Raw genomic sequence first — 18,313 nt, 5'->3', positions numbered from 1 at the left:
ATGACACCCGTTGGTGCATTGTTTCTGCTGGCGTTGCAATCGGTTTTAGCACAGCCGAAGCTATCGGTAGTCGTCGATTCCTCAAAGTCGACCTGTGAGATGTACAGCGGAGAAAGCATCTGCAACTCGTCCAGAGCTGGAAGGTCGGTGTTTGTTGATCGCGATCCGAGATATTCCCAGAAAAACCTTACCACACATTTGAGAAATATCTACGATACGGCAGCGGAAGCAGGCGGCCTTATCCACGGTGTTTCTTTGGAGTGCAAAGAAGCTCTTGCTGCCGCTTTCTGCTACATTTACTTCCCGAATTGTACGGTCGTGTCAAATCACTCAGTAGAGCGCTTTTCCATATGTCGCGAAGATTGTTTTGCGACTCTAACCGGCAGTCCAAGTTGTATTAAAAATGCGGTTGATGGAGCATATGGACGACTCGTTATCGACGCTCTACAACTTCAACCGAGCGTCCTGGGCGATTTTCAAGGCAACTGTGGTCAGTTTCCAACTGTGAAAGAATCAAACGGAACTTGTGTCAATATTGGGCTTGCAGACCTTTCAACGACGCCAATGCCGTCGTCACAAGCTGCGACACAAGCTGCGACAATTCAATCTCAGCCTAGTTTTCTTCCAAATAACTGCTCACTCGACAATTGCTCTGAAAAGACGGACTCTCCTTTTCCTATTGTCATAGTGGCATCAGGAGCATCCGGTGCACTGGTCATCATCATTATTCTTGTCGTTATTCTAATCATTTGCACGTACAGAAGACGAAGAAAATCTCGAAACGAAACTTATGATACTCAGACTGGAAGTAGTAGTCATCCTAATGCATATCAAGGCTTTCCTCTCGTACCTCTTCGCCCGTCTCTTTGGGATTCAGATACAGAGAAGAAAATTCGAAAAGTTGCTATAGATCCCGATCGTTTGCAAATTCAAGATATCATTGGCGAAGGTGCAGCAGTAGAAATTTATTTATTCACATTCTCGAAAGACATTTGTTGTACCGCTTTAGGCAGTTTTGGTAAAGTGTACAAGTGTCTTTTGGATTCTTCACAAACCGTTGCTGCCAAATCTGTCAAAATCGGTATTTTCTAACCCAACTGAAACGTCCGAATCACAAATTTTTGTTTTTTTTAGACCCGGGTAGTGATTCGACGAAAGAGACGCAGAGCTTTGTGATGGAAGCTCTACGAATGACCGACTTAAATCATCCCAATGTAATGAACTTACTTGGCATCTGCTGGTCGCCAAATAGCGACAACGTGCGATACACCTCGCCATTGGTCGTTCTTCCCTACATGATGCTGGGTGACCTCCGAACGCATCTGAGGGGAAAGAGAATCAAAACGACATCACATTCGGGTGGTACTACAACTTCTAGTAACGAATCAACTCCGGAGGTAGTACATTGGTCAGATAAATGTTCGTTGAGTCAATTCCTGTGTAGAATTCTCTTCCGACAACTGTAGAACTCGTGCAGTTTGGTTACCAAGTTGCAAAGGGAATGGAATATTTGTCAGCGAGAAGTATCGTGCACCGAGACTTGGCTGCGCGAAATTGCATGTAAGTATGCCTTTCTAAAGGCCTACTATTTCTCAACACTTTTCATCAATAGGGTAGACTGGGATTTCAAAATTAGAGTTGCTGATTTTGGTCTGGCCAGGGCGCTGCAAGAGGACAAGGACTATTATCGAATGAATCCAAAGGGAGCACGTATTCCCATTCGTTGGTGTGCTTTGGAGAGTCTTACTGATGGCCTCTTCACCATCAAAACCGATACGGTTAGTCTTCCTTGATTCTCTCTACTAATCGTTTTAGTTTCTTTGCGATATAAGTGGTCGTATGGAGTGACACTGTGGGAAATCATGAGCCTGGGAAAGATGCCGTATCCTGGAGTAGCTGTTCAGGACATCGCTTCATTTCTCGAAAGAGGAGATCGGTTGGACAGACCCAGTAATTGTCCAGAGGAAATGTAGGTGGAAACGTCTTGTTATTACTTAGCTAATATTTCTGAGCCATACATGTATATAGATACGAAGTCATGCATCAGTGTTGGCTGACAGAAGCAGGAGAGAGACCATCATTTGAAAAGATCGCCGAAACGCTTGCTGACTATCTGGGAACAAACATTCCAGACGGATACCTTTCTGTGTAATCATTTCCTGATTGCGGTTGGCGATTGCTCATCTTTTGACCATGTTGCGCAGGAACTTGACGTCATATTATACGGGCCATTGTACATAGACCCGCCCTCTCAGCCCATTATGAGACGACTATGTTCTCCCCTTGGTGCATTGCTCATAGTACTGTTTCTCCTGGCGTTGCAATCGGTTTTGGCACAGCCGAAGCTGTCGGTAGTCGTCGATTCCTCAAAGTCGACTTGTGAGATGTACAGCGGAGAAAGCATCTGTAACTCGTCCAGAGCTGGAAAGTTGGTGTTTGTCGATCGCGATTCGAGATATTCTCAGAAAGAAATTGCAGGACAGTTGAAAAGTATCGACACGGCAGCGAAAGCAGGCGGTATTTTCGACGGCATTTCTTTGGAGTGCAAAGAAGCTCTTGTTGCCACTATCTGCTACATTTACCTCCCGGATTGTATGGTTGTGTCAAATCACTCAGTAGAGCGCTTTTCCATATGTCGCGAAGATTGCTTTGCTACTATAAACGGCAGTCCAAGTTGTACCAGAAATGCTGACGGTGCAGCATATGGACGAATCATTTTCACCGCGATACAACTTCAACCGAGCGTCCTGGGCGATTTTCAACCCGACTGTAGTCAGTTTCCAACAGTAAAAGAATCAAACGGAAGTTGTGTCAATGTGGGACTTGCAGACATTCCTTTACCAACAACGACGCCAACGCCAACGCCAACGTCAACGCCGTCGTCACAAGCTGCGACAATTCAATCTCAGCCTAGCTTTCTTCCAAATAACTGCTCACTCGACAATTGCTCTGAAAAGACGGACTCTCCTTTTCCTATTGTCATAGTGGCATCAGGAGCATCCGGTGCACTGGTCATCATCATTATTCTTGTCGTCATTCTAATCATTTGCACGTACAGAAGACGAAGAAAATCTCGAAACGAAACTTATGATACTCAGACTGCAAGAAGTAGTCGTCCTAATGCATATCAAGGCTTTCCTCTCGTACCTCTTCGCCCGTCTCTTTGGGATTCAGAGACAGAGCAGAAAATTCGAAAAGTTGCTATAGATCCCGATCGTTTGCAAATTCAAGATATCATTGGCGAAGGTGCAGCAGTAGAAATCCATTAATTTACATTCTCAAAAACATTTGTTGTACCGCTTTAGGCAGTTTTGGTAAAGTGTACAAGTGCCTTTTGGATTCTTCGCAAATGGTTGCTGCCAAATCTGTCAAAATCGGTATTTTCTAACCAAAACCGAAACGTCCGAATCACGAAATGTTTATCCCTTTTTAGACCCGAGTAGTGATCCAACCAAAGAGACGCAGAGCTTTGTGATGGAAGCTCTACGAATGACCGACCTAAATCATCCCAATGTAATGAACTTACTTGGCATCTGCTGGTCACCAAATAGCGACAACGTACGATACACCCTAAGTGTGCACTCTAGGTAAGCAGCCCTTTTACGGTAAGACGAACGAACAAGTCGTCAAAGCCGTTGTTAACGGCGATACGTTGACGGAGCCAGATGAGCTACGCTTAGAATCGCTCTACAATATCATGAAGACGTGTTGGCGATCCGATCCCAACGATCGCCCCACGTTTGCTCATCTTTTGACCACGTTGCAGGAACTTTAAGACACGCCGAATGGAAATATTTTACTTCGTATGTTTGACGCATGATCTGACGTCACATTATACGGGTTTGCGAGCCATTGTAGTAGACCACATAGACCCGCCCTCTCAGCCCCTCTCATCAGATGAGACGACAATGTTCTCCCCCCTTGGTGCATTGCCCATAGTACTGTTTCTGCTGGCGTTGCAATCGGTTTTGGCACAGCCGAAGCTATCGGTAGTAGTCGATTCCTCAAAGTCGACTTGTGAGATGTATAGCGGAGAAAGCATCTGTAACTCGTCCAGAGCTGGAAAGTCGGTGTTTCTCGATCGCGATCCGAAATATTCTCAAAAAAACATTAGCGAACATTTGAGAAATATCTACGACACGGCAGCGAAAGCAGGTAGTATTTTCGACGGCATTTCTTTGGAGTGCGAAGAAGCTCTTGTTGCGACTATCTGCTACATTTACTTTCCGAATTGTATGATCGTGTCAAATCGCTCAGTAGAGCGCTTCTCCATATGTCGCGAAGACTGCGTTGCTGCTTTCGATGGCAGTCAAAGTTGTCCCAGAAAAGCTGACGGTCGAGTATATGGACTAATTGCCATTACCGCTATACAACTTCGACCGAGCGTCCTGGACGATTTTTCCCCTGACTGTAGTCAGTTTCCAACAATGAAAGAATCAAACGAAAGTTGTGTCAATGAGGGACTTGCAGACATTTCTTTACCAACAACGATGCCAACGCCGTCGTCACAAAAAACGGACACGGAGGCTTCTTTTCCTATTGTCATAGTGGCATCTGGTGCATCTGGCGCATTGGTTATCATCCTTATTGTTGTCGTTATTCTAATCATTTGCACGTACAGAAGACGAAGAAAATCTCGAAACGAAACTTATGATACTCAGACTGGAAGAAGTAGTCATCCTAATGCATATCAAGGCTTTCCTCTCATACCTCTTCGCCCGTCTCTTTGGGATTCAGATACAGAGAAGAAAATTCGAAAAGTTGCTATAGATCCCGATCGTTTGCAAATTCAAGATATCATTGGCGAAGGTGCAGCAGTAGAAATTTATTTATTTATTTACATTCTCAAAATACTTGTTACTACTTTAGGCAGTTTTGGTAAAGTGTACAAGTGTCTTTTGGATTCTTCACAAACCGTTGCTGCCAAATCTGTCAAAATCGGTATTTTGTAACCCAACTGAAACGTCCGAATCACAATTTTTGGTTTCTTTTAGACCCGGGTAGTGATCCGACCAAAGAGACGCAGAGCTTTGTGATGGAAGCTCTACGAATGACCGACTTAAATCATCCCAATGTAATGAACTTACTTGGCATCTGCTGGTCGCCAAATAGCGACAACGTGCGATACACCTCACCGTTGGTCGTTCTTCCCTACATGATGCTGGGTGACCTCCGAACACATCTGAGGGGAAAGAGAATCAAAACGACATCACATTCGGGTGGTACTACAATTTCTAGTAACGAATCAACTCCGGAGGTAGTACATTGGTCAGATAGATGTTCGTTGAGTCAATTCCTGCGTAGAATTCTCTTCCGACAACTGTAGAACTCGTGCAGTTTGGTTACCAAGTTGCAAAGGGAATGGAATATTTGTCAGCGAGAAGTATCGTGCACCGAGACTTGGCTGCGCGAAATTGCATGTAAGTATGCCTTTCTAAAGGCCTACTATTTCTCAACACTTTTCATCAATAGGGTAGACTGGGATTTCAAAATTAGAGTTGCTGATTTTGGTCTGGCCAGGGCGCTGCAAGAGGACAAGGACTATTATCGAATGAATCCAAAGGGAGCACGTATTCCCATTCGTTGGTGTGCTTTGGAGAGTCTTACTGATGGCCTCTTCACCATCAAAACCGATACGGTTAGTCTTCCTTGATTCTCTCTACTAATTGTTTTAGTTTCTTTGCGATATAAGTGGTCGTATGGAGTTACACTGTGGGAAATCATGAGCCTGGGAAAGATGCCGTATCCTGGAGTAGCTGTTCAGGACATCGCTTCATTTCTCGAAAGAGGAGATCGGTTGGACAGACCCAGTAATTGTCCAGAAGAAATGTAGGTGGAAACGTCTTGTTATTACTTAGCTAATATTTCTGAGCCATACATGTATATAGATACGAAGTCATGCATCAGTGTTGGCTGACAGAAGCAGGAGAGAGACCATCATTTGAAAAGATCGCCGAAACGCTTGCTGACTATCTGGGAACAAACATTCCAGACGGATACCTTTCTGTGTAATCATTTCCTGATTGCGGTTGGCGATTGCTCATCTTTTGACCATGTTGCGCAGGAACTTGACGTCATATTATACGGGCCATTGTACATAGACCCGCCCTCTCAGCCCATTATGAGACGACTATGTTCTCCCCTTGGTGCATTGCTCATAGTACTGTTTCTCCTGGCGTTGCAATCGGTTTTGGCACAGCCGAAGCTGTCGGTAGTCGTCGATTCCTCAAAGTCGACTTGTGAGATGTACAGCGGAGAAAGCATCTGTAACTCGTCCAGAGCTGGAAAGTTGGTGTTTGTCGATCGCGATTCGAGATATTCTCAGAAAGAAATTGCAGGACAGTTGAAAAGTATCGACACGGCAGCGAAAGCAGGCGGTATTTTCGACGGCATTTCTTTGGAGTGCAAAGAAGCTCTTGTTGCCACTATCTGCTACATTTACCTCCCGGATTGTATGGTTGTGTCAAATCACTCAGTAGAGCGCTTTTCCATATGTCGCGAAGATTGCTTTGCTACTATAAACGGCAGTCCAAGTTGTACCAGAAATGCTGACGGTGCAGCATATGGACGAATCATTTTCACCGCGATACAACTTCAACCGAGCGTCCTGGGCGATTTTCAACCCGACTGTAGTCAGTTTCCAACAGTAAAAGAATCAAACGGAAGTTGTGTCAATGTGGGACTTGCAGACATTCCTTTACCAACAACGACGCCAACGCCAACGCCAACGTCAACGCCGTCGTCACAAGCTGCGACAATTCAATCTCAGCCTAGCTTTCTTCCAAATAACTGCTCACTCGACAATTGCTCTGAAAAGACGGACTCTCCTTTTCCTATTGTCATAGTGGCATCAGGAGCATCCGGTTCACTGGTCATCATCATTATTCTTGTCGTCATTCTAATCATTTGCACGTACAGAAGACGAAGAAAATCTCGAAACGAAACTTATGATACTCAGACTGGAAGAAGTAGTCGTCCTAATGCATATCAAGGCTTTCCTCTCGTACCTCTTCGTCCGTCTCTTTGGGATTCAGAGACAGAGCAGAAAATTCGAAAAGTTGCTATAGATCCCGATCGTTTGCAAATTCAAGATATCATTGGCGAAGGTACAGCAGTAGAAATTTATTTATTCACATTCTCGAAAGATATTTGTTGTACCGCTTTAGGCAGTTTTGGTAAAGTGTACAAGTGCCTTTTGGATTCTTCGCAAATGGTTGCTGCCAAATCTGTCAAAATCGGTATTTTCTAACCCAACTGAAACGTCCGAATCACGAAATGTTTATCCCTTTTTAGACCCGAGTAGTGATCCAACCAAAGAGACGCAGAGCTTTGTGATGGAAGCTCTACGAATGACCGACCTAAATCATCCCAATGTAATGAACTTACTTGGCATCTGCTGGTCGCCAAATAGCGACAACGTGCGATACACCTCACCATTGGTTGTTCTTCCCTACATGATGCTGGGTGACCTCCGAACGCATCTGAGAGGAAAGAGAATCAAAACGACAACGCTTTCGAGTGGCGTCACATTTTCCGGCTACACTGGTGGCACTACAACTTCTAGTAACGAACCTATTGTTGGAACTAACGAATCAACGACGGAGGTAGTAGTACATTGGTCAGATAAATGTTCGTTGAGTCAATTCCTGTGTAGAATTCTCTTCCGACAACTGTAGAACTTGTGCAGTTTGGTTATCAGGTTGCTAAGGGGATGGAATATTTGTCAGCGAGAGGTATCGTGCACCGAGACTTGGCTGCGAGAAACTGCATCTAAGTATGCCTATTTATAAGCCTACTGTTCAATATTTTACATCAATAGGGTAGACTGGGATTTCAAAATTAAAGTCGCCGATTTCGGGTTGGCCAGGGCGCTACAAGAGGACAAGGACTATTATCGAATGAATCCGAAAGGAGCACGTATTCCCATTCGTTGGTGTGCTTTGGAGAGTCTTATCGATGGCCTCTTTACCATCAAAACCGATACGGTTAGTCTTCCTCAATTCTCTACTAATCGTTTTAGTTTCTTTGCGATATAAGTGGTCGTATGGAGTTACACTGTGGGAAATCATGAGCCTGGGGAAAATGCCATATCCTGGAGTAGCTGTTCAGGACATCGCTTCATTTCTCGAAAGAGGAGATCGGTTGGACAGACCCAGTAATTGTCCAGAAGAAATGTAGGTGGAAACGTCTTGGTTTTACTTTGTGCGAATTGTTTCTGAGCTATACAGATACGAAGTTATGAATCAGTGTTGGCAGACAGAAGCTGGAGAGAGACCATCATTTGAAAAGATCGCCGAAACGCTTGGTGACTATCTGGGAACAAACCTTCCAGACGGATATCTTGCTGTGTAATTGGTGACGTAACGCCTGTAGTGTACCCAGAGCCATATTTTATCTTTAGAGACTCTGGGTGTACTGCTATACACTGGTGAACTTGTGGTCTTGCGATGGTCAGCGTGTTGGCGACGGCAGTAGGTAAGCGCGAAAAGCGATCTCTCCTCCTGATCAAATCACGGAATAAGTCCGCTGCGAGGATATGAGCACAGCATTTTTCCCAGCACACCCACTTCCTAGCTCCTCGACCTTCGCATTCCTCGCTCCGAAACTCGCGATCGGATCGCAAAAGCAGACGCGCGGAAGGCGCTTTTAGTCCACGTCACCTTCTTCGTACGTCTAGCGCAGGACAGGCTTCGCGTCTAGAGGCTTATAATTCGATCGCGGGGGCTAGACTGCTCTACGGCCGGAGCAGTACTTCGGTCGACATCCGCATCGATCCCATGTATAGTTGCGTGTTCTTTTTTTCCAGTCGTCAACCTTCTCGTCGCTTTCTCGACGTCGTCGTCGTCAACGACGACGACGTCACAACCGCCACGGGGTCTTCCCTCTTCTGTAATTACGCCTGTCATCGCGGCGGTAACGCCGACGATCGCGACAACGACTCGATCACCCACCGCGATCGGACCTACAACTACAACGCAACTTGATCACGAAGCGCCCAAGAGCAAATGCGAACTTTTCAACGACGAATTGGCGAGTGTCTGCAAGCCTTTTCGCGCCAATCAGACAATTTTCGTCGACGCGGCCAGAAATCAAACTCAAATCGCTCATTTTGTTTCGGAGCTAGTCAAACGCATATCGTTAGTCACTAACTCAGCTTCGGCTCCTCCTCAATGCGTGACGTTGCTCATCGAGATGATATGCATCTATTTGATGCCCAATTGTCGCACGGACAGTTCGATCATACCACTTGTGTGCAAGGAAAGCTGCGAGCGCACTTTCAAGCATCAGCATCTCTGTCGTCACCTGTTTGACGTCGCGACGGGATCGTTTCTTGTTGTAGCGGATAACCTAAAATTTGACGTTCTTCATGCGGCTTCCAGAGACTTTCAATGCGTCGGCTTGCCTTCGCAAGACAGCGGAAGCTGCTACGACGTGCTTCTGAGTAGGTATCAGATATCAAAAAATAATATTCTTTTTAATTAAACGAAGTCATTTGGCTCTTTAGATTTTCCTACTTTGCAGCCGCCGACCCCGCAGGCGACGACTACTAGCTCCGCCGTCACTCCATCAAAAGCGAAGCAACAGTGCGAGACAAAATGCGCGTTTCCTTTCACTTATCAAGGAATACAATATACGGAGTGCACGACGGTTGGATTACAGTATCGAGATTTCAGACCTTGGTGTATGACGAACGCTGCCAATAGACAAACGTGGGTCAATTGTAATTGCACGTCTACGGACGGTAAGCGACGCACTCGTCTGTCGACTTCACTTATTCTTTTGTCTAGATACTATTCAAGTCAATGGGACTTGTGAAATGTACAGTAGCGGAGACGTGTGTCGCGGGAGTCGTGCCGGCTCTCTCGTCTTTGTCGATTCTCGCTACAATCAAAGCTACTTGCACGCTGAAACGATTAAATTGTTTCAAGAAAACAACGAGACTTTGAGTGAGCTTTTAAGCCCATCATGTGACGACTCCCTCATCACTCTCTATTGCCACTTACTGTATCCTGATTGTTTGACTGTGACAAAGGGCTCTCAGAACTACTCCTATCCTTCTCCTTTATGCTCAGACGCATGCTTTACAGCATTTGGACATAAGGACGGCTGTGCTTCTAGCTATCAACAGGCAATAGCCATAAATCAATTGTCTTTTGCCAAAAAATCAATCACACCTATTCATATGGTTTATGATACGCCAAACTGTTCTCAATTGCCGTCTAGCACGGATTCTCAATGTATGATGCTGAAGACGCCAACAGCGACGGGCTCTCCTTTCCCTATTGTCATAGTAGCATCTTGTGCATCTAGTGCACTGGTTGTCATCGTTATTGTTGCTGTCATTTGCACGTGCAGAAGACGAAGAAAGTCTCAAAATGAAAGTTATGATGCTCAGACTGGAAGTAGTTTTCCTAATGGTTTTCCTCTCGTACTTCTTCGCCCGTCTCTTTGGGATTCAGATACAGAGGCGAAAATTCGAAAAGTTGCTATAAGTCCGGACCGTTTGCAAATTCAAGATATCATTGGCGAAGGTGCAGCAGTAGAAATTCGTTTATTTACATTCTCAAAATATTTGTACTACTTTAGGCAGTTTTGGTAAAGTGTACAAATGTCTTTTGGATTCTTCACAAACCGTTGCCGCCAAATCTGTCAAAATCGGTAATTTTCACTCCACCGAACGTCCAAATCACACGAATTGTTTATCTCTTTTTAGATCCTGGCAGTGATCCGACAAAAGAGACGCAGAGCTTTGTGATGGAAGCTCTACGAATGATCGATCTAAATCATCCGAATGTAATGAACTTACTTGGCATCTGCTGGTCACCAAATAGCGACAACGTGCGATACACCTCACCGTTGGTCGTTCTTCCCTACATGATGCTGGGTGACCTTCGAACGTATCTGAGGGGACAGAGAATCAAAACGATAACGGGAGTACGCTGATCACAGCAAAATGTTTGTTTAGTCAATTTCTGTGTAGCATCAGAGTCTGACTCTCCTTCCAACAACTGTAGAACTCGTGCAGTTTGGTTATCAAGTTGCAAAGGGAATGGAATATTTGTCAGCGAGAGGTATCGTTCACCGAGACTTGGCTGCGAGGAATTGCATGTAAGTATGCCCATTTAAAGGCCTACTATTTCTCAACACTTTACATTAATAGGGTAGATTGAGATTTAAAAGTGAAAGTCGCCGATTTTGGTTTGGCCAGGGCGCTGCAAGAGGACAAGGACTATTATCGAATGAATCCAAAGGGAGCACGTATTCCCATTCGTTGGTGTGCTGTGGAGAGTCTTATTGATGGTCTCTTCACCATCAAAACCGATACGGTTAGTCTTCCTTGATTCTCTCTACTAATCGTTTTAGTTTCTTTGCGATATAAGTGGTCGTATGGAGTTACACTGTGGGAAATCATGAGTCTGGGGAAAATGCCATATCCTGGAGTAGCTGTTCAGGACATCGCTTCATTTCTCGAAAGAGGAGATCGGTTGGACAGACCCAGTAATTGTCCAGAAGAAATGTAGGTGGAAACGTCTTGTTTTTACTTTGTGCTAATTGTTTCTGACCTATATAGATACGAAGTTATGAATCAGTGTTGGCAGACAGAAGCTGGAGAGAGACCATCATTTGAAAAGATCGCCGAAACGCTTGGTGACTATCTGGGAACAAACCTTCCAGACGGATATCTTGCTGTGTAATCATTTTCTGATTACCTCATATGTTGATGTAGTTGTGACAGGCACTAACCCGGATAGGCTCCGCTGAATACACTTCGGCAGGCGGAACTTAATTAGCCCCAGCTTCACCTTCATCGCTCTCAACCAAAGGTCTGGCTAAAAATTTCGAGGCTTTTAGTGATCTTCTTGTTGTAGTCGGAATGGTCAGCGTGTTGGCGATGGCAGTAGGTAAGCGCTAAAAGCGATCTCTTCCTCTGATTAATTAAATCAATACGCTGCGAGGATACGAGCGTCGCCTTTTTTCCCATCACATCCACCCACTGTCCCTCTCCCAAAATTTAGCGCAGGCTTCGCTGTATAGACGCTTCGCGTGGCCACACTGCATGCGGCGCAGCTAGTCGAACAGAGTTGGCATCCGCATCCCAAGTTTAGTTACGTGCTCTCTAATTTTCCAGTCGTCAACCTTCTCGTCGTTTTCTCGTCGTCGACTACGTCACAATCGCATCGATCGCCCACCGCGATCAAACCTACAACTACAACGCAAACGCCCAAGGGCAAATGCGAACTTTTCAACGACACATTGGCGAGCGTCTGCGAGCCTTTTCGCGCCAATCGGACGATTTACGTCGACGCGAGACCCGAATACAGCCAAAGTCAAGTCACTCATTTCATGTCGGAGCTAGTCAGAGGCCTAGCGATAGTCACTGGGTCAATTCCGGCTCCTCCTCGATGCCAGACGTTGCTCATCGAGGGTATATGCGTCTATATGATGCCCGATTGTCACACGGACAGTTCGGGAAAGGCGATTATGCCGCGTTTGTGCAAGGAAAGCTGCGAGCGAATTTTCAAGCATCAGCATCTCTGTCATCAACTGTTTGTCGCCGCGTCGGGATCGTCTGCTTTTTTAGCAGAGGTGAAAAAGTTTGACGCTATTCACACGGATTTCAGAGACTTTCAGTGTGACGGCTTGCCTTCGCAAGACAGCGGAAGCTGCTACGACGTGCTTCCCAGTGAGTGTCCTATGTCAAAAACAATATATGAAGTCGTTTTGCCTAATTGTGTCTAGGTTTACCTTCTTCGCCGCCGCCGACCCCCCGGGCGACGACTAATAGCTCGGCCGTCTCTCCATCGAAAGCGAAGACTCGGTGTGAGACAAAATGCGCGTTTCCTTTCTCTTACCAAGGAATACAATATACGGAGTGCACGACGGTTGGATTACAGTATCGGAATTTCAGACCTTGGTGTATGACGAACGCTGCCAATGAACAAATGTGGGTCAATTGTAATTGCACCTCTGCCGACGGTAAGCGGCGCACACTTCTCTCGACTTCACTTATTCTTTTGTCTAGATACTATTCAAGTCAATGGCACTTGTGAAATGTACAGTGGCGGAGACGTGTGTCGCGGGAGTCGTGCCGGTTCTCTCGTCTTTGTCGATTCTCGCTACAATCAAAGCTACTTAAACAATGAAACAATTAAAGTTTTTCAAGAAAACAATGAGACTTTAAGTGAGCTTCTAAGCCCATCATGTGCCGGCTCCCTTGTCACTCTCTATTGCCACTTACTGTATCCTGATTGTTTGACTGTGACAAAAGACTCTCAGAACTACTCCTATCCTTCTCCTTTATGCAGCTCAGACGCATGCTTTACAGCATTTGAAGACAAAGGCGGCTGTGCATCTAGCTATCAACAGACAATAGCCATATATCAATCGTCTTTCGCCAAAAAAGCAATCACTCCTCTTCATATGGTTTCCGAAGCGCTGAACTGTGCTCAGTTGCTATCTAGCGCGGATTCTCAATGTATGATTTTGAAGACTCCCACTTCGCCAGCTACGTCAACTTCGAAAACCATAATAATCAACACGTCTGCTACTGTTGCTGTCGTTCTTTTTTTTGCTTTTCTAAGTATTATTCTGTTGCATCGTCGCAAACGAAGAAAATCTCAAAATGCGAGTTCTGATGCTCAGACTGGAAGAAGTAGCTGCCCTAGTGATCAAGGCTTTCCTCTCGTACCTCTTTGTCCGTCTTTTTGGGATTCAGCTACAGAGGAGAAAATTCGAAAAGTTGCTATAAGTCCTGATCGTTTGCAAATTCAAGATGTCATTGGCGAAGGTGCATTAGTAGAAATTCATTTATTTGCATTCTCAAAATATTTGTACTATAGGCAGTTTTGGTAAAGTGTACAGGTGTCTTTTGGATTCTTCACAAACGGTTGCCGCCAAATTTCTCAAAATTGGTATTTTGTCGCCAAATTTAATCTTCTAAATTGCAAAGTGATTTTAGATTCGGCTACTGATCCAGCGAAAGAGATGAAGAGCTTTGTAATGGAAGCTCTACAAATGACCGATATAAATCATCCGAATGTAATGAACTTACTTGGCGTCTGTTGGTCACCAAATAGCGACAACGTGCGATACACCTCTCCGCTGGTCGTTCTTCCCTACATGATGCTGGGTGACCTCCGAACGTATCTGAGGGGAAAGAGAATAAAAACAGCAATAGGAGTAAGTTGATCACAGAAAAGGTTTTGCTTAGTCAATTCTGTGTAGGAAGAGAGTCTCCTTCCGACAACTGTAGAACTCGTGCAGTTTGGTTACCAAGTTGCAAAGGGAATGGAATATTTGTCAGCAAGGAGTATCGTTCACCGAGACTTGGCTGCGCGAAATTGCATGTAAGTATGCCTTTCTAAAGGTCTACTATTTCTCAACACTTTTCATCAATAGGGTAGACTGGGATTTGAAAATTAAAGTCGCCGATTTTGGTCTCGCCAGGGCTCTGCAAGAGGACAAGGACTATTATCGAATGAATCCAAAGGGAGCACGTATTCCCATTCGTTGGTGTGCTTTGGAGAGTCTTGTTGATGGTCTCTTCACCATCAAAACCGATACGGTTAGTCTTCCTTGATTCGCTCTACTAATCGTTTTAGTTTCTCTGTGATATAAGTGGTCGTATGGAGTTACACTGTGGGAAATCATGAGCCTGGGAAAGATGCCGTATCCTGGAGTAGCTGTTCAGGGCATCGCTTCATTTCTCGAAAGAGGAGATCGGTTGGACAGACCCAGTAATTGTCCAGAAGAAATGTAGGTGGAAACGTCTTGTTTTACTTTGTGCTAATTGTTTCTGACCTATATAGATACGAAGTTATGAATCAGTGTTGGCAGACAGAAGCTGGAGAGAGACCATCATTTGAAAAGATTGCCGAAACACTTGGCGACTATCTGGGCACGAACCTTCCAGACGGATACCTTGCTGTGTAATCATTTCCCCTTGCATATTGATGAGGTGACGCAACGCCAGGGGGTACGAACCCGGATAGACTTCACTACAGAACTGAACTCTTGTGGTCTCGCGATGGTCAGCGTGTTGACGGCAGTAGGTAAGCGCGGAAAGCAATCTCCCTCCTCCTCATCGAATCACGGAATAAGTGCGCTGCGAGGATATGAACGCAGCATTTTTCCCAACACACCCACCCACCCACCCACCCACTCACTCCCCATTCCCTCCTCACCTCGTGGGAAGCTCGCGATTAGTTCGAACGGCTCGCAGAAGCAGTTGCGGAAGGCTGTTTTAGTCGTAGTCGACGTCGGCGTGCACAGCAGGCTTCGCAGCTCTGCCTAGCGAGGCTTCGCGACTTCGCGTGGCTAGATTGCGGCGCAGTCGGTCGACATCCGCATCCCAGGTATAAACGTACTCTCTTTTTTTCCAGTCGTCAACTTTCTCGTCGTTTTCTCGTCGACGACGACGTCACAGCCGCAGCGGGGGCACGAGGTCACCCGCTTCTCTCTAATTACGTCTGTCATCACGACAACGACAAGGACTCGATCGCCCACCGCGATCGGATCTACGGCGCAAACGCCCAAGGGCAAATGCGAACTTTTCAACGACGAATTGGTGAGCGTCTGTCAGCCTTTTCGCGCCAATCGGACAATTTACGTCGACGCGAGACCCGAATACAGCCAAAGTCGAATCGCTGATTTCATTTCGAAGCTAGTCAGTAGCCTATCGTCAATCACCGATAGAATTCCGGCTCCTCCTCAATGCGCGACGTTGCTTATCGAGGGTATTTGCATCTATACGATGCCCGATTGTCACACGGACAGTTCGGGAAAGGCGATTATGCCACGTTTGTGCAAAGAAAGCTGCGAGCGAATTTTCAAGCATCGGCATCTCTGTCATCAACTGTTTGTCGCCGCGTCGGGATCGGCTCATGTTCTAGCGAATGGGCTAAATTTTGACGCTATTCATACGACTTTCGACGACTTTCAATGCGTCGGCTTGCCTTCGCAAGACAGCGGAAGCTGTTACGACGAGCTTCTCAGTAATCATCGCATATCAAAAATATTATTCTTTCTAAACGAAGTTATTTGGCTCTTTAGATTTTCCTACTTTGCCACCGCCGACCCCGCGGGCGACGACTAATAGCTCGGCTGTCACTCCATCGAAAGCGAAGCCGCAGTGTGAGGCAAAATGCGCGTTTCCTTTCACTTATCAAGGAATAGAATATACGGAGTGCACGACGGTTGGATTGCAGTATCGGAATTTCAGACCTTGGTGTATGACGAACGCTGCCAATAGACAAACGTGGGTCAATTGTAATTGCACGTCTATGGACGGTAAGCGGCGCACTCGTCTGTCGACTTCACTTATTCTTTTGTCTAGATACTATTCAAGTCAATGGCACTTGTGAAATGTACAGTGGCGGAGACGTGTGTCGCGGGAGTCGTGCCGGCTCTGTCGTCTTTGTCGATTCTCGCTACAATCAAAGCTACTTGCACGCTGAAACGATTAAAGTGTTTCAAGAAAACGATGAGACTTTAAGTGAGCTTCTAAGCCCATCATGCTACGAGTCCCTCGTCACTCTCTATTGCCACTTACTGTATCCTGATTGTTTGACAAAGGGCTCTCAGAACTACTCCTATCCTTCTCCTTTATGCTCAGACGCATGCTTTACAGCGTTTGGACACAAGGGCAGCTGTGCATCTAGCTATCGAGAGGCAATAGCCATATACCAATTGTCTTTCGCCAACAAATCAATCACACCTCTTCATATGGTTTCCGAAGCGCTGAACTGTGCTCAGTTGCCATCTAGCGCGGATTCTCAATGTATGATGTTGAAGACTCTCACTTCGCCAACAGCGACGGGCTCTCCTTTTTCAATTGTTATAGTGGCATCTGGTGCACTGGTTGTCATCATTCTTGTTGCCGTTATTCTAATCATTTGCACGTGCAGAAGACGAAGAAAATCTCGAAATGAAACTTATGACACTGATACTGGAAGAAGTAGTTGCCCTAATGATAGAGACTTTCCTTTTGTACTTCTTCGCCCGTCTCTTTGGGATTTAGATACAGAGAAGAAAATTCGAAAGGTTGCTATAAGTCCTGATCGTTTGCAAATTCAAGATATCATTGGCGAAGGTGCATCAGTAGAAATTCATTTATTTATTTATTTATTTATTTATTTATTGCATTCTTTTAGGCAGTTATGGTAAAGTGTACAAGTGTCTCTTGGATTCCTCGCAAACCGTTGCCGCCAAATCTTTCAAAATTGGTATTTTCTAACCTAAATATATACCATCCAAACGTTTGTCTCCTTTTAGACAATAGTAGTGATCTGACATCACTGACAAATGAGTCACAGAGCTTTGTGATGGAAGCTGTACGAATGACCGATTTAAATCATCCTAATGTAATGAACTTACTTGGCATCTGTTGGTCACCAAATAGCGAAAACGTGCGATACACCTCTCCGTTGGTTGTTCTTCCCTACATGATGCTGGGTGACCTCCGAACGTATCTGAGGGGAAAGAGAATAAAAACAGCAATAGGAGTAAGTTGATCACAGGAAAGGTTTTGCTTAGTCAATTCTGTGTAGGAAGAGAGTCTCCTTCCGACAACTGTAGAACTCGTGCAATTTGGTTACCAAGTTGCAAAGGGAATGGAATATTTGTCAGCAAGGAGTATCGTTCACCGAGACTTGGCTGCGCGAAATTGCATGTAAGTATGCCTTTCTAAAGGCCTACTATTTCTCAACACTTTTCATCAATAGGGTAGACTGGGATTTGAAAATTAAAGTCGCCGATTTTGGTCTCGCCAGGGCTCTGCAAGAGGACAAGGACTATTATCGAATGAATCCAAAGGGAGCACGTATTCCCATTCGTTGGTGTGCTTTGGAAAGTCTTACTGATGGTCTCTTCACCATCAAAACCGATACGGTTAGTCTTCCTTTATTCTCTCTATTAATCGTTTTAGTTTCTCTGTGATATAAGTGGTCGTATGGAGTTACACTGTGGGAAATCATGAGCCTGGGAAAGATGCCGTATCCTGGAGTAGCTGTTCAGGACATCGCTTCATTTCTCGAAAGAGGAGATCGGTTGGACAGACCCAGTAATTGTCCAGAAGAAATGTAGGTGGAAACGTCTTGTTTTTACTTTGGGCTAATTGTTTCTGAGCTATACAGATACGAAGTTATGAATCATTGTTGGCAGACAGAAGCTGGAGAGAGACCATCATTTGAAAAGATCGCCGAAACGCTTGGTGACTATCTGGGCACGAACCTCCCAGACGGATACCTTTCTGTGTAATTGGTGACGTAACGCCAGTAGTGTACACAGAGCTTTTATAACTCGTGGGTGGGGG

General features: G+C 45.3%; 7 protein-coding genes across 9 annotated transcripts; all 7 read left to right on the top strand.

Moving 5' to 3' along the window:
* LOC136186123 (hepatocyte growth factor receptor-like) lies at positions 1 to 2,242 on the top strand. The gene is made up of 7 exons (XM_065973375.1): positions 1 to 949; positions 1,010 to 1,081; positions 1,135 to 1,397; positions 1,445 to 1,560; positions 1,613 to 1,778; positions 1,833 to 1,969; positions 2,029 to 2,242. The coding sequence occupies exons 1-7, from the start codon at positions 1 to 3 to the stop codon at positions 2,150 to 2,152; spliced, it is 1,827 nt and encodes a 608-aa protein (XP_065829447.1). The 3' UTR covers positions 2,153 to 2,242.
* Positions 2,243 to 2,311: 69 nt separating this feature from the next.
* On the top strand, positions 2,312 to 6,102 carry LOC136186121 (uncharacterized). Its single transcript, XM_065973372.1, has 10 exons — positions 2,312 to 2,428; positions 2,479 to 3,246; positions 3,306 to 3,377; positions 3,434 to 4,809; positions 4,870 to 4,941; positions 4,995 to 5,257; positions 5,305 to 5,420; positions 5,473 to 5,638; positions 5,693 to 5,829; positions 5,889 to 6,102. Exons 4-10 carry the CDS (start codon positions 3,786 to 3,788, stop codon positions 6,010 to 6,012), a joined length of 1,902 nt encoding a protein of 633 aa, XP_065829444.1. The 5' UTR covers positions 2,312 to 2,428; positions 2,479 to 3,246; positions 3,306 to 3,377; positions 3,434 to 3,785; the 3' UTR covers positions 6,013 to 6,102.
* On the top strand, positions 2,385 to 3,775 carry LOC136185913 (uncharacterized). The gene is made up of 4 exons (XM_065973126.1): positions 2,385 to 3,246; positions 3,306 to 3,377; positions 3,434 to 3,529; positions 3,588 to 3,775. The coding sequence occupies exons 1-4, from the start codon at positions 2,385 to 2,387 to the stop codon at positions 3,773 to 3,775; spliced, it is 1,218 nt and encodes a 405-aa protein (XP_065829198.1).
* Positions 6,103 to 6,121: 19 nt separating the features above from the next.
* On the top strand, positions 6,122 to 7,961 carry LOC136186133 (tyrosine-protein kinase Mer-like). Of its 3 annotated transcripts, XM_065973391.1 has the most exons (6): positions 6,172 to 6,288; positions 6,339 to 7,106; positions 7,167 to 7,238; positions 7,294 to 7,604; positions 7,655 to 7,774; positions 7,820 to 7,961. In XM_065973391.1, the coding sequence occupies exons 2-5, from the start codon at positions 6,455 to 6,457 to the stop codon at positions 7,772 to 7,774; spliced, it is 1,155 nt and encodes a 384-aa protein (XP_065829463.1). In that variant the 5' UTR covers positions 6,172 to 6,288; positions 6,339 to 6,454; the 3' UTR covers positions 7,820 to 7,961. The 3 variants fall into 3 exon arrangements, with proteins under 3 accessions (XP_065829461.1, XP_065829462.1, XP_065829463.1); XM_065973389.1 differs by having other exon boundaries at positions 6,122 to 7,106; XM_065973390.1 differs by having other exon boundaries at positions 6,122 to 7,106; positions 7,825 to 7,893.
* Positions 7,777 to 8,352, top strand: LOC136185912 (tyrosine-protein kinase HCK-like). The gene is made up of 4 exons (XM_065973125.1): positions 7,777 to 7,820; positions 7,868 to 7,985; positions 8,038 to 8,174; positions 8,229 to 8,352. The coding sequence occupies exons 1-4, from the start codon at positions 7,777 to 7,779 to the stop codon at positions 8,350 to 8,352; spliced, it is 423 nt and encodes a 140-aa protein (XP_065829197.1).
* LOC136186113 (uncharacterized) lies at positions 8,104 to 18,312 on the top strand. The gene is made up of 12 exons (XM_065973362.1): positions 8,104 to 8,178; positions 8,229 to 8,348; positions 8,402 to 8,475; positions 15,384 to 15,995; positions 16,054 to 16,290; positions 16,337 to 17,092; positions 17,154 to 17,225; positions 17,275 to 17,504; positions 17,550 to 17,671; positions 17,724 to 17,889; positions 17,944 to 18,080; positions 18,135 to 18,312. Exons 3-12 carry the CDS (start codon positions 8,448 to 8,450, stop codon positions 18,256 to 18,258), a joined length of 2,484 nt encoding a protein of 827 aa, XP_065829434.1. The 5' UTR covers positions 8,104 to 8,178; positions 8,229 to 8,348; positions 8,402 to 8,447; the 3' UTR covers positions 18,259 to 18,312.
* LOC136186531 (uncharacterized) lies at positions 11,241 to 15,135 on the top strand. The gene is made up of 14 exons (XM_065973909.1): positions 11,241 to 11,327; positions 11,382 to 11,518; positions 11,573 to 11,649; positions 11,729 to 11,737; positions 11,871 to 11,899; positions 12,037 to 12,685; positions 12,742 to 12,978; positions 13,025 to 13,789; positions 13,842 to 13,913; positions 13,961 to 14,181; positions 14,227 to 14,348; positions 14,401 to 14,566; positions 14,621 to 14,757; positions 14,811 to 15,135. The coding sequence occupies exons 1-14, from the start codon at positions 11,241 to 11,243 to the stop codon at positions 14,932 to 14,934; spliced, it is 2,832 nt and encodes a 943-aa protein (XP_065829981.1). The 3' UTR covers positions 14,935 to 15,135.
* Position 18,313: the final 1 nt, after the last annotated feature.

The sequence above is a fragment of the Oscarella lobularis genome, chromosome 4, assembly GCF_947507565.1.
Source record: "Oscarella lobularis chromosome 4, ooOscLobu1.1, whole genome shotgun sequence".
Classification (NCBI taxonomy): domain Eukaryota; kingdom Metazoa; phylum Porifera; class Homoscleromorpha; order Homosclerophorida; family Oscarellidae; genus Oscarella; species Oscarella lobularis.
Note: the sequence above shows the minus strand (reverse complement) of the source record. Positions and strands in the feature narration are given on the sequence as shown.

Coding starts and splice junctions, on each gene's coding strand:
- LOC136185913 (XM_065973126.1), top strand. CDS start 2,385: ATGTACAGCGGAGAAAGCATCTGTAACTCGTCCAGAGCTGGAAAGTTG. Junction 3,247..3,305: donor TCAAGATATCATTGGCGAAG/GTGCAGCAGTAG, acceptor GTACCGCTTTAG/GCAGTTTTGGTAAAGTGTAC. Junction 3,530..3,587: donor CAATGTAATGAACTTACTTG/GCATCTGCTGGT, acceptor TGTGCACTCTAG/GTAAGCAGCCCTTTTACGGT.
- LOC136186133 (XM_065973389.1), top strand. CDS start 6,122: ATGAGACGACTATGTTCTCCCCTTGGTGCATTGCTCATAGTACTGTTT. Junction 7,239..7,293: donor TGCCAAATCTGTCAAAATCG/GTATTTTCTAAC, acceptor ATCCCTTTTTAG/ACCCGAGTAGTGATCCAACC. Junction 7,605..7,654: donor CTAACGAATCAACGACGGAG/GTAGTAGTACAT, acceptor ATTCCTGTGTAG/AATTCTCTTCCGACAACTGT.
- LOC136186123 (XM_065973375.1), top strand. CDS start 1: ATGACACCCGTTGGTGCATTGTTTCTGCTGGCGTTGCAATCGGTTTTA. Junction 1,398..1,444: donor GTAACGAATCAACTCCGGAG/GTAGTACATTGG, acceptor ATTCCTGTGTAG/AATTCTCTTCCGACAACTGT. Junction 1,970..2,028: donor AGTAATTGTCCAGAGGAAAT/GTAGGTGGAAAC, acceptor ACATGTATATAG/ATACGAAGTCATGCATCAGT.
- LOC136186531 (XM_065973909.1), top strand. CDS start 11,241: ATGAATCCAAAGGGAGCACGTATTCCCATTCGTTGGTGTGCTGTGGAG. Junction 13,790..13,841: donor TCAAGATGTCATTGGCGAAG/GTGCATTAGTAG, acceptor TTTGTACTATAG/GCAGTTTTGGTAAAGTGTAC. Junction 14,182..14,226: donor GAATAAAAACAGCAATAGGA/GTAAGTTGATCA, acceptor AATTCTGTGTAG/GAAGAGAGTCTCCTTCCGAC.
- LOC136185912 (XM_065973125.1), top strand. CDS start 7,777: ATGCCTATTTATAAGCCTACTGTTCAATATTTTACATCAATAGG. Junction 7,986..8,037: donor TTACCATCAAAACCGATACG/GTTAGTCTTCCT, acceptor TTGCGATATAAG/TGGTCGTATGGAGTTACACT. Junction 8,175..8,228: donor AGTAATTGTCCAGAAGAAAT/GTAGGTGGAAAC, acceptor TGAGCTATACAG/ATACGAAGTTATGAATCAGT.
- LOC136186121 (XM_065973372.1), top strand. CDS start 3,786: ATGGAAATATTTTACTTCGTATGTTTGACGCATGATCTGACGTCACAT. Junction 4,810..4,869: donor TCAAGATATCATTGGCGAAG/GTGCAGCAGTAG, acceptor TTACTACTTTAG/GCAGTTTTGGTAAAGTGTAC. Junction 5,421..5,472: donor TTGGCTGCGCGAAATTGCAT/GTAAGTATGCCT, acceptor TTTCATCAATAG/GGTAGACTGGGATTTCAAAA.
- LOC136186113 (XM_065973362.1), top strand. CDS start 8,448: ATGGTCAGCGTGTTGGCGACGGCAGTAG. Junction 8,476..15,383: donor CGTGTTGGCGACGGCAGTAG/GTAAGCGCGAAA, acceptor CTTTTTTTCCAG/TCGTCAACTTTCTCGTCGTT. Junction 17,890..17,943: donor TCACCATCAAAACCGATACG/GTTAGTCTTCCT, acceptor CTGTGATATAAG/TGGTCGTATGGAGTTACACT.